Source organism: Thamnophis elegans, chromosome 6 (genome assembly GCF_009769535.1).
Source record: "Thamnophis elegans isolate rThaEle1 chromosome 6, rThaEle1.pri, whole genome shotgun sequence".
In the NCBI taxonomy this organism is placed as follows: Eukaryota; Metazoa; Chordata; class Lepidosauria; order Squamata; family Colubridae; genus Thamnophis; species Thamnophis elegans.
In genome coordinates this window covers 39,481,368-39,497,868 of record NC_045546.1, presented here as the reverse complement: position 1 = coordinate 39,497,868, position 16,501 = coordinate 39,481,368, and the positions used below count along the sequence as shown (strand labels likewise).

At 36.4% G+C, this 16,501-nt stretch overlaps 2 protein-coding genes across 2 annotated transcripts in view; one reads left to right on the top strand and one right to left on the bottom strand.

Annotated features, from left to right (window-relative positions):
- GPA33 (glycoprotein A33) overlaps nucleotides 1-1,698 on the bottom strand; it is a 35,417-nt gene extending 33,719 nt beyond the window's left edge. Inside the window, exon 1 of the mRNA XM_032220210.1 lies at nucleotides 1,520-1,698. Within this exon, the coding sequence (XP_032076101.1) occupies nucleotides 1,520-1,562 (43 nt within the window). The 5' untranslated portion in view covers nucleotides 1,563-1,698. The remainder of the gene's footprint in view (nucleotides 1-1,519) is intronic.
- A 4,687-nt stretch (nucleotides 1,699-6,385) lies between these two features.
- Nucleotides 6,386-16,053, top strand: DUSP27 (dual specificity phosphatase 27, atypical). The gene is made up of 5 exons (XM_032220010.1): nucleotides 6,386-6,504; nucleotides 8,590-8,684; nucleotides 9,753-9,984; nucleotides 11,969-12,186; nucleotides 13,067-16,053. Exons 1-5 carry the CDS (start codon nucleotides 6,398-6,400, stop codon nucleotides 15,871-15,873), a joined length of 3,459 nt encoding a protein of 1,152 aa, XP_032075901.1. The 5' UTR covers nucleotides 6,386-6,397; the 3' UTR covers nucleotides 15,874-16,053.
- Nucleotides 16,054-16,501: the final 448 nt, after the last annotated feature.

The following is a 16,501-nucleotide window of genomic DNA, read 5'->3' as shown; positions in this document are numbered from 1 at the left end:
TATTCTGAATGCTCTAAGGTCCTCCTTTTGTTCTTTTAATTGGAAGACATAGCCTTAAAATGAAATATTGTTCAGCTTTTTGAGTGTCTACAGTGTATCACAGAAGTGATACATACTATTTTTACAAGCTTTTCATTGTGAAATCGCACTTCCTTAATAGGTGCTAACCGCAAGTGAAAAACTCCACTTTGTCATCTTTATTAGCTAATTAGTACCTTCTAGGTCTCATGGACAGCTGCTTGAAATTGACAAGAACTTAATCAATTCCAAATTAGCTGTATCTAGCACATTCTTGGATTGATAAACCTATCTATCCCATGATGAACAAAGTAATTTCAGATACATGCATGCATGCATGCATGCATGCATACAAAGCTTTAAGCCAAAAACACCAGCCTGAAGATGGCGAGTGACACCTCGCCAAAACGTTGCCAAGACAATCTCAATCTTACACAGGAAAAGACCTGAATACAACAAGATCATGTGCTCTGCTTGATTATAAAGCAGTTTTATGTTTATACTAATATCTCATTTCATCCAAACCACACTTGGGGACATTTTTTAACAATAAGAATCACATTTTCTCAGAAATAAGTAATAGTCATATTGGCCATGAGAGGAAAGATAACAAATCAAAATTCCAAAGGCAATATCATGATTAGGAATATGCATTTTCTACTAATGAGGCTTCACATACTGGTTAGGGTAAACCAAGCTACAATGAAGAATGATTTTAAAGTATCTCTTTTTCTAATGTTAGAGTTCTCTCTAAATTCCTCTTATAATATAGAAAAATAGCAAGACAATACATATTTAGGAAAGCATTTCAAATTATTCTTTTCCCCATATCAGTACAGAGTAACAAATTGAGAAAATTAAACCTTTGGCAAGGCAATATACTAGAGTAACCTTACTAGTTTTTGTTTCCATTTTAATTAGTTCTATATAAACAGTTATTGTTTCACATTATAGCAACTATAATACAGAGAACATATCCGAAAACAAAAACATTAAAAATGTAACCTCCAGGAAGAGCAACAGCCAGAAAGAGATTTATATTGCTTGTCCCTAGAAATATTTCCAGGAAATTTGAACACTAAATACACATAAAGCCATATTCCATGCCATATTTGAAAAAAAAGAAAACAAGGTAAGGTTAAGTAAGGGTAGAAAAGTAACAAATTTGCAACAGAAGGCTAATAGATATTTACCCTGGCCTCAACTTCGGTATGAAGCTTTTAGTGTACGCTGTCCTTATTTCATTCACGTTTATATTAGAGTTCCCCATTTGTAACCTTCCTATTTTTAGCCCATTACTTCTAATGATACATCGCCTCTTCACAGAGAGGCATTCACCTGGAAGCACAACAAACCAGTAACAAGTGGACATTTATCATACTGTAAAACTTCAGAGATTTACTAAAGAAAATGTATGAGTATTTACTGACAAAGTAATGCTTCTCCCTGTCCCTCTCCTACAAGTGATCTAAATAGTGGGAAAATAGCATGACTCACTCACCTGCACTTATAATAAGGAGGGGACCCCCCTTGTTTGCTTTCATAGTGGCTCCTCTGCTTTCCCCAGTCTTTTCTTCAAGTTGTCAAGAATGCAGGTGTTAATGAAAGTGCTATCCAATGTTGAAAGGAAGAAAAAAGTAATTGCCTCCTAGTTGTAGTTTGTACTGTGTCCTAACTTCCGCCCTAGATTTTTTCCACTCCCTCTTCCTTCTATCCTTTCACCCTTTCTAACAAGAATTGCAAGTTGTGACACAGTATATTTGTTTTCATATCTTTTATTCTCTTGCGGAAGGGCCAAGGAAACAATGCCTTTCTAAGTTGCTCTGCCTTCTCCCAGTTAAACAAGCCACTCTTACAAATTTCTTTTGGTAAACAAAAGAACATGCAGAAAAGAATCAGTGGTGTTTAGGGCAGGGTTTCACAAAGTGTAGAGTGTATTTTTCTTGGAGACGTGCAGAGTAGAAGTGTAGAGTCCAGAGGAGGTGTGAAGAAACTTTCACTGTGTCCATTGTTATAATGAAACCATATTTTTCAACGTTTCATTGTATGATTTTCATTGTTCACTTGTGTTCATTTTGATTTCTGTTTTTTTTTTATCATACATTAAGATTACACTTAAGGGACGTGTGATGCAAAAAGTTTAGAAAACCCTGGTTTAGTGGTTAACATGCTGGACAAGGACTGTGGAATCTCAGAATTACGTCTTCTATCAGCCCAATCTACCTTATAGGATTGTTGTTATAGGAAAAAATGAAGACAGATCTCTGTTTATGATGCTTAAAATTTTCAGGATATATCAAATCAGGATATAAATTGAACAAACAAACAAACAAATAAATAAAACAGCAATAAGCCAGATTTCTCAAGCAGCCAAGTAAATGTGCTAGTACAGATACCACAAAAGGAACAATTACAGTAAAGCAACACTCTGGGTTATGGCATGTCTCTGCAGATTTTCATCCATCCAAGTTATGGATGTCCCCAAAGTATTTTTCCAAAGGGCAACTGGACTTTCTTGGGGATTTTTCCCTTGAAAATGTTTCACTTCTCATCCAAAACGCTTCTTCTGTTCTCAGACTTGAGGAAGCCTCCTGTTACCTTTTGGAAAAGCATCTTTGGGACTGTGGTCTGCATGTTTATGTTTTATTAGTACTGATTCAAAGGTAGCCATTACTTGTCATTAGAGAAATAAAAACAGTTCATGCTAGGCACTGTCTATGGAATTGTGATCTAATTTATTTCTTCCCCTAGTGAAATGCTACAATATTCTACTTATTCAATATTGTAGCTACATTCCATGTTACTAAAACTTCTGACTTCCTCCACCCACTATACTAGAATGTGTTTTGTAGGTATATTTATAACTAAACTATTTTTTCTGGTATCCAAAAAAAAAATCTATGCACTATCCAATCTATATTTGCATAAATGTATACAAATATATTTCCATATCTATAAATATTTGAAATTTATAAAATTTTATTTGCCATTTTATACATTCATAACAAGCATAGAATACGAATGTGAAATGATCTATTCAAATTTAATGGATATTTTGTTTTAACCAACTTCTTTCCTATTAATTTCTGAAACTGGGGGTCTAATATTCTGTATTCCACACTGCCTTGGGGCTATTATTATAATATCAGATCTCTATTCCTTATATTATGTAGAGATTATCCAACCAATGTACTGTAGACCAGACTTTCTTATTACACTTTAGTGCAAAAATCGTCACTGCTTTATAGTAACTAAAAATAATTATGTCTCTCACCTCTCTTTTCAGCATTTCTCTCTTCCTCATTTCCTTCCCTCAACCTCAAAAATAGCTTTGTGTGTCTACGTATAACACTCCTCCTCGCTTAGGTAACATTTCATGTATCTCATTATGTGGGTGCAATCCAGGAAGCAACTGCAAGAATCCATTCGTTAATCTTTAAAGTATCATAAGACTTTTGCTTATTTTCCCCAATTCAACTTCTCATTTCCTTTTGAAGCTTAGCTTTTCTGCAATAGCCCATTAAAAATAAGAGGAACAGGCAGATGGAAAGGGCGATATTTAACCAGAGAATAATTTTAGTTCCTGATTCTCAAAGGGACACATGTAAACAGACATAAGAATGTAAAAATAATAAAATTAATTTTTGGGGGGCATGAAACTTTGGAACTTTTTTGCAGATAGTTGTTCCTTTATTTGAAAGGATAGAGTTAAAAGACCAGGCATGGCATTTCTCCTGCTATTACCCAGCAGCCAGCCAGTGCCTAGAGATGTTATATTTAGAAGGCTGATAAAGTTTGAAGCTCACAGTTGTCCTGTCCCTTTTCAAAAAAAATCACCGAGGAGGAAAGAAGGCAACTGCCTGGATCCTACTTTTTTGATTAGTTTCCTTTTTTTTTTAGATTTGTGCCTGAACTCTCAAAAAAGATAATTTTATCATCAAGGGATACACATGTTCACAGCATAAACGGTAAGTTGTTTTGAGCTTGTCATAATTTCTCAGGTCAGACTTGCTAGGTCACAGCAAAGTAGCAATAACAACCCACCCTTGCTTGTGGCGGCCTGGCTGCATTCTTGACATTTCAGAAAAGCTGCAAGGAGCGAAAATGAGAACTGCAGAAGAAGGAAATAAGGATCAAAGCTTTGGGGATTAGAGTGGGAGAGCTAATTCTATAAGGGCCACAGAATCCAGAGAAAGGGACCTGCTGAAATAACGCTGGCTTCATAACATTCCTTTAAAGTCAGAACATGATCCGGGACATCCATTTTAGACTGGGGAGGTGGTAGAGAATTCAAAATGGAAATATTTAATTTTTTGTTTAATGCTCTCTTTTAGGTGAGTTCTTCTTAACTGGAAATAGATTCCATTAAACTCAATAGAATGTATTTCTGAGAAGACATGCAGAAATTTGTGTTCCCAAATCATGTTTGTATTTTAATAGTGTTGGACAAAAATCTGTAAAGAGAGAATTACTAGTCTTTAAAGATTTCTTTCACTTCTCAAAAAGTTTGTTTTGTCTCTTTAAGGAGTAGTCAGAGTACCTCAGTCTCCAAACATTTTATTATGGGTTGCAAAGCCAGGTCAAGCGTATGTGACAGGTTTGGTAACATTCCATGGGCAAAACCACAAAAATTGAAAACAATGTTAGTAATCAAACAAGAAAAACTAAGTTTATAAATGTTTACAATATATATATATATGTTTATAATTTATAAATATGTTTAATTTATAAAATATTTTAAATGAATAATTTATAAATTAATTATAAAAATACAAAATTTTGAAATAGACTCAAATTGCTATTTTGAATGTGCTAAATGGACCTGCTAAATGTTACACTACAACTGTAGTTAGTTGTAACTACTACTAACTTCCTCGTGAAGCCTTACATAAATGCAACATATAAACTATTAAAATGTACCTATATGTTTTTAGTGCTTGCTTCTATTTGTTTGAAATATGACTTAATATTCAAATAGTTTCCATTCTCCCACAAACGTACACTCTGTGCAGTGGTGGGTTTCAATTTTTTTAGAACCTCTTCTGTAGGTGTGGCCTGCTTTGTGGGGGTGGCTTGCCGGTTATGTGACTGGATGGGAGTGGCTTGGCAGTCATGTAACTGGGTGGGCGTGGCCAACTTGTAAAATGTGGTGAAACTCACTTAACAATGCTCTTGCTTAGCAACCAAAATGTTGGCTCAGAAACTCTGACATTTGAAGCACACAAGTCTTAAAGCTGTCAAGGTACAAGACCCTTGCACCCCTAACCCTTTAGAAAAAAAACCCAGGCATGTTCAAACTTGACAGCTTTAAGACTTTAAGGTTTACATAGGACTCTTACAGGCGGGCAGGGCGATTGGTGAGCCAGCCAACCAATGAGCAGCAGGCTGGGCAAGCGTGGTGTGGACGGGCGGGGGAAGGGAGCTAGAACCGGTTCTAAATGGCACGGTAAATTTATGGAACCTCTTCTATAGAAGAGGTTAGTGAGGCAGGACATAAAGCAAGATTTGGACATAACATGAAACAGGGTCAGACTATAAGATCTCCTGGGGACCTTATCTATCCCTTCTATTTTGTTATACATTTACTGAGTCTTGAACCGGAAACTTGAACTCTGGAAATACAAATGTCAGAACACAATATCTGTTCTAAGAAGGCCAAGTCAGTTAGAGGTCTCGCCTACGAGTCAGGCATATAGCTTAACCACATATGTCAGAATGAGACTAGTGTTTCCTATATGCTTTTCTGCTTAGAATTAAGGAATTTAGCCAATAAGAATGCTTTAAAATATTTCCGTGTTTTTGATGCTTTGAATACAATATAAAAAAATGTGTTTGGATTAGAAGGCTGTCCAGATGTTAGAAATTGTTATCTCTGTCTGGATCTTTTGGCCAAAATAAAGCTTATCTTGACCTCGCAGCCCAAATCTCCTGATTTTCTGCAACATTTGAACTGGCAGGAACCATACATATGATTTGGGTTTTGAAAATCGATTTATTATGTCACCATATTTTATTACTATTTATGTGAATACCTGATAGCACACAACTAATCTTTTGGTAAGAAATGAATAGACTTTTGCATTGGATAAGGTAATCATGAAGAATCTCATTTCCTTACATAGTTACAAACATTTTCTTTGACTGAATTCCATGGTTTAATTCTTTAGAATTCAAAGTTTGATCTTGGTTGTTTGAAATGCTTCAGTACAGAAAGCATCACATATAATAAACATTTAAATGTCCCCCCCCCCTCTTTCTAAAATATATAGTGTACTTTGTATGACTCAGCCAATGAGATTCCTTATGGAATTCTATGATTTTGTTGATTTTGATCCGCCAATCCTTTTCTTCCCAATTTCAGCTGGTTTCCACAACAGTGATGGCAAGCAGTATCGATTCAGACAGGGACCAGGAAGTGCCTGATGGAGAAGAACCTGATGTGAAGGCAGTGCAAGCACACTATCTTCGAAGCCCTTCACCTAGCCGGTGAGCGTTTCACAAAAATAATGCAAAATAAGTCTCAATATACCTCCCATTATGTAGAACTTTTTCTTTTCTCTCTCTCTTTTTATATTCACCCAGCACATTATTGAAATCCTTACCAAGAAGAAGGCCTAAAGAGTTCTTTCTTCTTTCAGAATCCACGATCGAGAGCACAAGCATTATTTTGCTAATTTAATTGATTCAACAGAGGTTTTGTACAAACACTAAGGATTCTTGGGAGAAGTGCTTCTGACATCCGTGAGACAGAAGCAGAAGCCCACCCAGGCTGCTATTTTTGCACCTATCTTTCTATAGCACTGATTGGTTTGGATGCTACTGTTCAATTCTACTTTTGGCACAGACTTGGAATTTGTGGGTGTCCTGATTGTAAACTAGTGAGTAAAATGGAGGGAGGTCTAGTTAAAAAGGTGATAAATTTGCAATTGGTTTGTTTCAGCCTGTAGTGCAATCTTTTTCATCACCAATCCATTAAAAAAATAAACTTGGTGAAGATTCAGCTGAGAGTGGGAACAGCCAGTGCTGCTGTTGGATAGCATTGGAGATCAAAGCTCTAAGCGGAATTCAGTTTGCATATATTCTTTTTCTGTAATCCTCTCCCTCGCTCTGTGATGCAAAACTGGAGTAAAACAGGAAGTAATTTCCAGTCTTGAGAGCACACAAAGCCAGAAATCCGTTGGAGGCTATCAGAAGGTAAATAAAGTAATTATACCAGTATAGAAAAACAGAAACATACCATCCAGCATTTGAAAAATGCAAGTAAAATTCCTTCTTGGATTTTTAGATAAATAGGAGCCTAATATGAAAACCTGAGATGGAGCAATCTTTCAAATGTCTAACAAAGGAAACTGAAGGACAATGTTTGCATATTCTCTTTTCTTGCTTTTTCTACAGCCAATCCCTGCATGTGAATATGGATTAGCTGGAACTGGAGCCTTCTAATATTTGTACATCTCAACTCTAGTCACATGGACTTCCTCCTTATTCTAGCCATCTTAGCTGCTATTAGCTTGAAAATTGGCTGTACATGAACTGCTTCATGACCAGTTGCCATAGAAACCCTTTTTGATTAATACAGCTATGTTTGCAAGATTCAGAAACTCAGAGACCCTCTAGTGGATAGAAAAGAAATACATTTTTCTACTTTAAAAAGGGACTTCGGCAACTTTTTAACTTGGATTGGTCAGCAAAGTACAGGGAAGATTATTCTTATGAGTCACCACATTGGTTTCCATTAGAAAGGCATTCTGGGCAATAATTCCACAATCAAATGGAGACAGCAAGGCATAGTTTCACCTTACTTGCCTCCAGCTTCTTTTCAATGAATTTAGATGGTCAACTCCATCTCATACAACTTTTTAAAACATATTCTTCACATAACACCTATAATATCACTGTACCTGTTTCCCAGACGTTTCAGCATAAAGTTAGACTGGTCCTGTTATTGATGTATTTTTGTGATTAGAAAGTCTCATTTATTGAGTGCCACAGGTTATTGCTTTAATCTTTGAATTTTAATTTCTGTACACTGCCCTGAGTCATGAGATGGGAAGCCAAATAAATTACTTGAGTGAATAAATTATAGTTTTAACTGTCTACAATCTGTTACTGCTCCCATCCTATAAAGGAGAAAACCAAAATGAAGATTGACATTGTGAGGTGGGAGTTGTACCAATAATATTTTTAATGAAATTTCTTCATGTTTTCTTTGATGAATATGTGATTACAAATAAGTTTCCACACTGCAAAAGTCAGTACACAGTGGAGAGAAACATCATCTCTTTTTTTTAAATTGATTTTATGTTGCAGTTGTTCATATTAGTATATTTGAGGAGAAAGGAACATAGATAAGGATGAAATATTTATAGAGAAATGTCAATTATATGTAAGATAGTCATTTGGAGTAGCTTCTGAAAGCAACTCTCCAAACATAGACCCTCTGGAAACATCAGAACATCTCCTGTCTAATTTATCTCTTCTATGTTGCTCTGTTTTTAAAAAGTAGAGAAAAGCTATAACAGTATAGAAGTTGCCAAAGCTTGCTTTTATGGCATTTTCATTACCTGACAGGTTTTCAGTGCTATCAGATGCAGAGACTGAGAGCATCTTCATGGAACCCATCCATCTATCATCTGCTGTGGCTGCTAAACAGATCATCAATGAAGGTATGATTTGAAGGATAATCAAACTATATGAATATGAAGAAATAAATCAGCTGGCACTGGGAAGGAGAAAAGGACTGAAAATTGTGCTACTTTTCAATTTGGTTCAGGAATTCTAGAATATCCATAGGACCTTCATAAAACATCTTTCTAATATTGTGTGTGTGTCTGTCTGTCTGTCTGTCTATGTCAGGAATTGCCATTTTTAAATTCACTTTCTATTCTGATTACAGATCTTACCAACCTTGATCTTTTTCATTTAAAATTTTCTGTCTTCATTTTCCATCTTTTTTGAGATTAGAATTTTTGTCATTTAAAGAAAGTCAAAAAGAATTGCACCATTATATGTTTGGTGCAGATGACAAAATTATTGTTTGGAAAGCTACTTCATGTTTAATTCAAATTTATTTTGCCTGTACTTTCTCATCTGCAGAATTACAGATTCATTGTCTCTTAATTATTCAATTCTTTTTTCCCCATGGGAAGATAAATTACTAGTTTTTCTCATTTGTTATAAAAAATGATGTTGTTTGTAGAGTTTAAAAGAAAAGAAAAAAAGTGAAGATTAATAACCTTCCAGGGGTTAGTAAAGAGGCCTACCTTAGCCCATGGACCCCAGAAATACCATTGTTGCCTTTTGGTCATACATCCAAATTTATAAGTTTTTAAAAATATGATTTTGTTGAGGTTCAGAGGGGTGGAAAGGTGAAGGTTAATTCCATAGGTGCAAAATGTAGTTTTTACACATATACTTTGCACTTTCAATTCACCTAACTGAAACGTACTTCTCTAAAGCCCTGAGAAACCAAAGCAATTTTTACAATAAAGTGTAACCATCAATAAGCTAGCAATTAAGAAGCAACAACTAGTTGCAGAGAAATGTGATTAACAAATGTGAGTTAAATATTGATGAAACTCAACATTTTTGAGTAAATCCATATAGAGAATTATTTGTCTTGGGTACAGGTATTACATGGCACTATAATTAACTAATAATTATGTCAATGTCTACAGTCAATGATAAACAAAAATGGTTGTAGTTTTGAAAATGAAAATCTGGGTTCATTGCAGAGCTGAAGACAAAGGAAGTAAAAATAGACACTGTATGTTCAGGAATGCTGGAATCTGCACAGCAGTTGCTAATGGAAGATTTATATAACCGAGTTAAAGAAAAGATAGATGATACTAGCCTGTTCAATACACCATGTGTTATGGACATTCAGAGAGCACTTATGAAAGACTATCTGGAATCACCAATGGAGGCCATTGATGAAGTCTGGCCAAATATCTTCATAGCAGAAAAGTGAGTAAAAAGATGTTTCTGTCTGAATAAGATTCTCAGAGGATGGCTCCCTCTGTCTGTGTTATAGAAAATGACCACTATTGTTAGATTAATAATTAAGTATATTAAATTGCAATCTGTCCATCACAATAAAAAAACCGAAGGAAATTATACAATAGAAATAAAAAGTTACATTCAAAAGGTAACTACAACAGGTTTCTTTCAAAAACACAGTAGATAAATAGGGGAATCCTGATGTAATTACATTCTTTTCCCATAATATCGAGGACAGTAATAATAACTCATGAGACCAATACAAAGGGTTACAGCCTTCTGAATATACTGTTTCTTCCTAATATATATAAGGCTGACTGCTCTTCAGGTTCTGCAGAGAAGGCTCTTTTCACATCTTGATGTCAATAATAAGCCAGGGCTGACTGGTCTGTAGGAAATGGCCCTTTTCTGCACTACCTGAATAGTGAAAATTTCTGTTTCAAGAGATCTACCTAGTCTCATGAATTTGTACTGCCTCAAAATGATTGTCAACTCACAAAGCATTCCTGACCTGTTCTTGGGTTGCCATAGGCAGGGGGATGGGGAATCGAGCCTCACAGCTGTATCAGAGAACTTGCATTTCAGTCCAAACAAAGCACTTTCCAGCCAGCAATGTCAAGGTCATCTCCAGGGTGACCACAGTGACCAAAGGAAGTGACTTCTACAACCTGCAAAAAAGTTTCATTGGGGAATGTGACTGATACCACAACTTGGGGGGAGGGGGAAGCAGGGTTAGAGCCAAGGCACGAATTAAGTGAGGTCAGAATTGGCTTCACTTGGTTCATGCTGACATGAAACTCCTAATAAATAACTGGTTTCTCTTGAAGCTTGGCTTGAGGCTCATGATTTAATTAGGCCATCGGTCAGAACCCTGAGAACAACATTTTGGGTTTGGTTTTTTTTACCCATTTTACCCTAGAAACTTTAGGTATGGTTATTAAATGAACTCTCAGTTCATTCATTTGACCATTCAAAGTTATAATGGCACTGAAAAAAGTGACATGACCATTTTTCATACTGACACTCATTGTAGCATCCCCATGGTCACATGATGAAACTTCAGATGCTTGGCAACTGTTTCATATTTATGATCAGAGGTGGTATTCAGCAGGTTCTGATCAGTTCTGGAAAACCAGTAGTGGAAATTTTGAGTAGTTCAGAGAACCGGTAAATACCACATCTGACTGGCCCTGCCCCCATCTATTCTCTGCATCCCGAGTCCCAGCTGATTGGGAGGAAATGGGGATTTTGCAGTAACCTTCCCCTGGAGTGGGGTGGGAATGGAGCTTTTACAGTATTCTTCCCCTGCCACGCCCACCAAGCCACGAGTACCAAGTCACACCCACCAAGCCACGCCCACAGAACCAGTAGTAAAAAATGTTGATCCCATCACTGTTTATGGTAGTTGCAGTGGCTTATGGTTATGTGATCACTTTTTGCAATTTTCTGAGCAAAGCAAAGTCATTTAACAACCATGTTACTAACATAACAACAAGCAGCGATTCCCTTAACAACAATGACAAGAAAAGTCATAAAATGGGGCAACAGTCAACTGTCTGCTAAGCAACAGAAATTCTGGGCTCAATTGTGGTTGTAAGTTGAAGTGTACCTGTATTTCTTTCTCTATTCTGTTTTTTTTTTTAATGTAAATAGTTGTTTTAAATTACTATGCGGCTTACATCAACAGTAAAAGGCAGCATGCAAAGAAACAAATAAGCTAAAACATGTTGTTAAAATACAATCTAAGTTTCATGAGTCCTTATTTGCTTTAAATGATTTCTTTGTGAACTTTGTGAAACTATGGCAAAAAACTATGACTGACATAAACTTACTATATCAATTCATCATTAGATTCTAACAGGCTTAACCAATTTTCTCTTGGATACTGTTTGGAACAAGTTAGTTTTCAGTTAGAATCTGGGATCTAATGTCTTTTCCCTTTGCATTGAAGGAGTGTTGCAGTAAATAAAGGACGGCTAAAGAGGCTAGGAATTACTCATATCCTGAATGCTGCTCATGGCACCGGTGTATATACAGGACCAGATTTTTATAATGGAATGAATATCCAGTACTTGGGCATTGAAGTGGATGATTTCCCAGATGAGGAGATTGCTAAACATTTCCGCCCAGCAGCAGAGTTTCTTGATGAAGCATTATTAACTTGCAGAGGTAAATAAGGCATACAATATCAGTTTACATAGTCAGGGCCTTTCTCCATTTGCTGAATTGAAGGAATTCATCCGTTGACTCAACAGAAAATTATACCATTATGAGATTGTCTGTCTCTATTGCCTAAGTCACTGCAGTCGTCTGATTCCTCTCCGAGGTAATTGATCACAAAGCCTAGCAGTTTTTATATGCCATATATGACTTGGACAGCATCAAAATAATAAGAAAAATACTTCCATCATAGGTAAGAACAACTGAAAACTGTTTCATTCATGGGCTGAGGATGGAACACCAGAAATATATAGAAAAAATATGATGTTGCCACTGCATCCTTATGCTGTTTTGACCTAGAAATGGAGACAGACCTTTCATACATTGATTCATTATGACTTGTGAAATGGCTTTTATAAACTTCGATACTCACAATGCAGCTTCTATTTTTTTGGATTTTTTTACAGTTATTTTTATCTTTAAAAAAAAAAAAAAGAAAAATTACTATGTGGTTACAAGCAGATTTAAAACTAGTACATTTGTCATTCAACTTCGTCAATGATCGGGCCACTTACGAGTATTCATGATGTTTAGAGTTTGGCTTTCCTTTCTTTTTTATTGCTGGCTATTTTGAAGTTATATTGATGTTTTAATGCTGTTCTGTTTAATTTTTTTTAGTTTAGCGAAATAATATATAAAATAAAAACATGTGGTAGGGAGATAGCATTATTTATTTAACTTATTTTATCTGGTTTCTAGCTTTAGATATTTGTACAATGAAGCCTAACAATAGCAGATTATTTTTGCTCAAAATATACTAAATATACTAAACATGCAGCAATACTGTAATATGGTTCTGAAATTATTATTTATATAATTTTACTTCTAGGAAAAGTTCTGGTCAGCAGTGAAATGGGTGTCAGTCGCTCAGCGGTGCTAGTATCTGCTTATCTAATGATCTTCCATCACATGACAATATTAGAAGCTTTACTGACTATCCGTAAGAAGAGAGCTATTTATCCTAATGATGGTTTTTTGAAACAACTCCGAGAACTCAATGAAAAGCTACTTGCGGAACGAGAAGAGGAAGAAGATTCCGAAGACACAGCAGATGACCAAAGTTCTGTTATAAGAGCTGGAAGTTGTTCCCTGATATCTGAGACAGAAGATTCTAAAAGTATTGTGGGAGCCAAAGTCCACTCTATCATGGTAGAGGAAGAAGACACAACAAGCCTCCTAGGAAGTGCAATGAGTGCCTCTTCTATGGGAAAGTTGAGCTTGTTTTCCAAAGAGCCTACCCTTATCAGTGAAGAGGAGGAAGAAGAACTCTATGAAGAATGGAGACGAAAACAAGGCTTGCCTGACAAGGAAATTTTAAAGAAGAAGGAAGAAAGTAAGGCCTCAGACCTATCACTTCAAGGACAAGTAGAATCTGAGGAAAATGTAGATCAAATGATCCAAGCATGGCAATGCCAAAATGAGAAGTACCAATTGGAAAGCTACATGTTTTCCAAGGAAGAGGAATCTAGCATGGGACAAAAATCATGCCTCGTAAATGATACAAGTGATACTGAAAGTGTGAGTAGCCAAGAGATCAGGATCTTGAAACAGGAGCTGGAAGCAAGTAGCATCAACAGAATGAGAAGAGGGCGTACAGATTCTATGTCTACAGAAAGTAGCTGGGATATGTGGAATGAGAGGATGATGGAGATAGAAAAAGAAGCCTCTAAGAAATATTGCTCAAGAGCTAGATATAGTCATGAGAATCCAAGATCTGAAAATGGAACAAGAGAAAGGGATATAGATACAGAAAGTGTATTGTCTGATACTAGTTCATTTTATAATTTCTGCCAAAAAAACAAAGACAAGTTGACAGCCTTAGAAAGATGGAAGATCAAAAGAATCCAGTTTGGTTTTCACAAAAAAGATTCAGAAGTTGAGCAATCCAAAGCTGAAGACAGTAGCCAACAAAATAAAGAGTCTATGGAAGAAGAGAAGAGCTTGTCAGATATCAATATGACTGCCTACCAAGCCTGGAAAACTAGGCACCAAAAGAAAGTTGGTAGTGAAAATAAGGATGATATTGTAGAACTTACCAAAGGTGAGGACTCCGCTTGTGCCAGGAGAAAACAGAGACGAACGGAGTTACTTGAACACTCAAAGAAAGTTTTAGAGGAAAGCCAGTCTCTCTGTAGCTGGGAGGCAGACACCTCCATGAGTGGAAGCATCCCTTTGTCAGTTTTTTGGCCATCAACAGCTTCCGTCAATGGAACAGAGGATTCAGCTTCAGCAATAAGCACGCAGACCAATCACTCATCTTTTTGTCAGGCTAGAAGCAGTCATAGCGCTAAGTCAGCAAGTGTGCCTGGCCCATCCATTGGCCCAAATGATACAATATCAATAACCAGCATTCAGAATTGGATTGCCAATGTTGTTAGTGAAACTATTGCTCAGAAACAAAATGAAATCCTTATGTTGTCTCGTTCACCATCAGTATTGTCTTCCAGTGTTAAGTCAGGTGACCCAAATAGACATGTAGAAAATGACAGGTCCTCTCTGCTTAAAGCACAAACTGGCTTACCTTTATCTAGTTCTACTTCACTGCTTCATCAAGACCCTCAGTATGCTGACACTCAATCTATCCTATCTTGTAACACTTCAGTCAGTATGGGGGACTCTGTCTCAAGCAGGAAAATAACTCAGACAAGCAAGCCTCTTTTCAGTCTTTTTGCTGATGAGGTAGATCTGAAGAAACTTAGCAGAAAGGAGAGGGAGATGCAAACAGAAATGAGAGAGAAGATGTCAGATTACCAAACTGAGAAGCTTATCAGTGACAATAAACGTAGCACTTTATTTAAGAAGAAAAAGATCAAGGGAGATGATGAAGATGAAAAAAGAGAAAATCTGTATGACAGAAAAATAGAAAATGTAAATGGTGGCCCTAGGCATCCATTAACAGATGATAATAATTCCAGTGACACAGTTTCTTCTCTCTCAGGCCAATTTGCTAAGGTTGGGGGTGTTATAAGGTCAGAAGTAGAAAACAATGTAAACAAGTGGCTCATAGGTTTGAAAGCAGAAGAAAAGCCTTCTTACCAGGACTGTACTGAGGCCAGTAGTGAGAAATATAGGAACTCGTCCACTTTCAGAAAGGTGGACGCCGAAGCTTCTAGTTTTAGAAGTTCCAGGTCTCAGAGAGAAGAAATGAATAGTTCTTCAACCCATCAGTATAAGAATAAACTGCAAAGAACCTCTTCCCAATTTTCCTCTGCCTCTGCACACGAAGAGAAGGTGTATTCATTTACAGAATCAAAAGTGAGTGAGATAAACTCTACAGAGGAAAGTCCGGAGCCATCTTCTTCTAGAACCCCAAAATCCTCCTATAGCTCAGAATCCTCCAAACCTTCAGCCAGATCGTATCACTTGGAAGAACATGAAGAGGAGTCCAGATTGGACATGACTGAATCTGGAGCAAAGAGAAAATTCACCCAGAGTTTTGCAAAATCTGAAGAGGGTACAGTAAAAGAAGAAAATATGGAAGAAAGCAAAGAGTACAGCACATCAAAATATTTAACAAGAAACAGACAAAGCACTCATAAGGAGGAAGAAGAAATGGATGACGATGCAATCATTGCTGCCTGGAGAAGTCGACAAGCAGAAACTAAAGCAAAGCTTCAGCGACGGAGGGAGGAGTAATAAAGAGTTAAGCCATGCCAGTCCATTTCTACCTTAGCTTTGGAGAAAATCCTTCCAAGTATTTGTAAGCAACCAAGGTTTAAATAGCACATTTTAATCACTTTATTTATATTTCTTATTCTCCTTTCCACTAAATAGTAGATCAAGCACTATTTAGATCCAGATTTTCATTCAATTTGATCATTGTGGGAACAATCTGTAATCCCAATTTCTAATATTCTTTTATTTCGAATTACAAAACCACATAGCTATTGCTTGTCTCTTGTGTGTATCTATATAGAAAATACTAAGGGTATACATGCAATGTTGGTTCCCATGACAACTTGGAACAAAATATCACTTTTCAATCACATGGGAAGACCTTGTCTAAAGGGTTTTAATTTTGTTTTCAAAGACAATTTCAGAAATAAAATTTACCTTTCAAACCAAATGGAAAAATCAACTTATAAAATGCATGTGATAGCAGCATATCCCTTTTAAGTGCCAATGCATCCAGGCTATGCTTTGGATTAGGCACAATGCCTAGAGTAGAGCTCCAGTGCTTAAGTATTTTAATAAAAGATGTCTCAGGACATCTGTTTGCATATTATGATAAATTCCAGGAGAGTTTCCCTAAAGATTCTTGTTC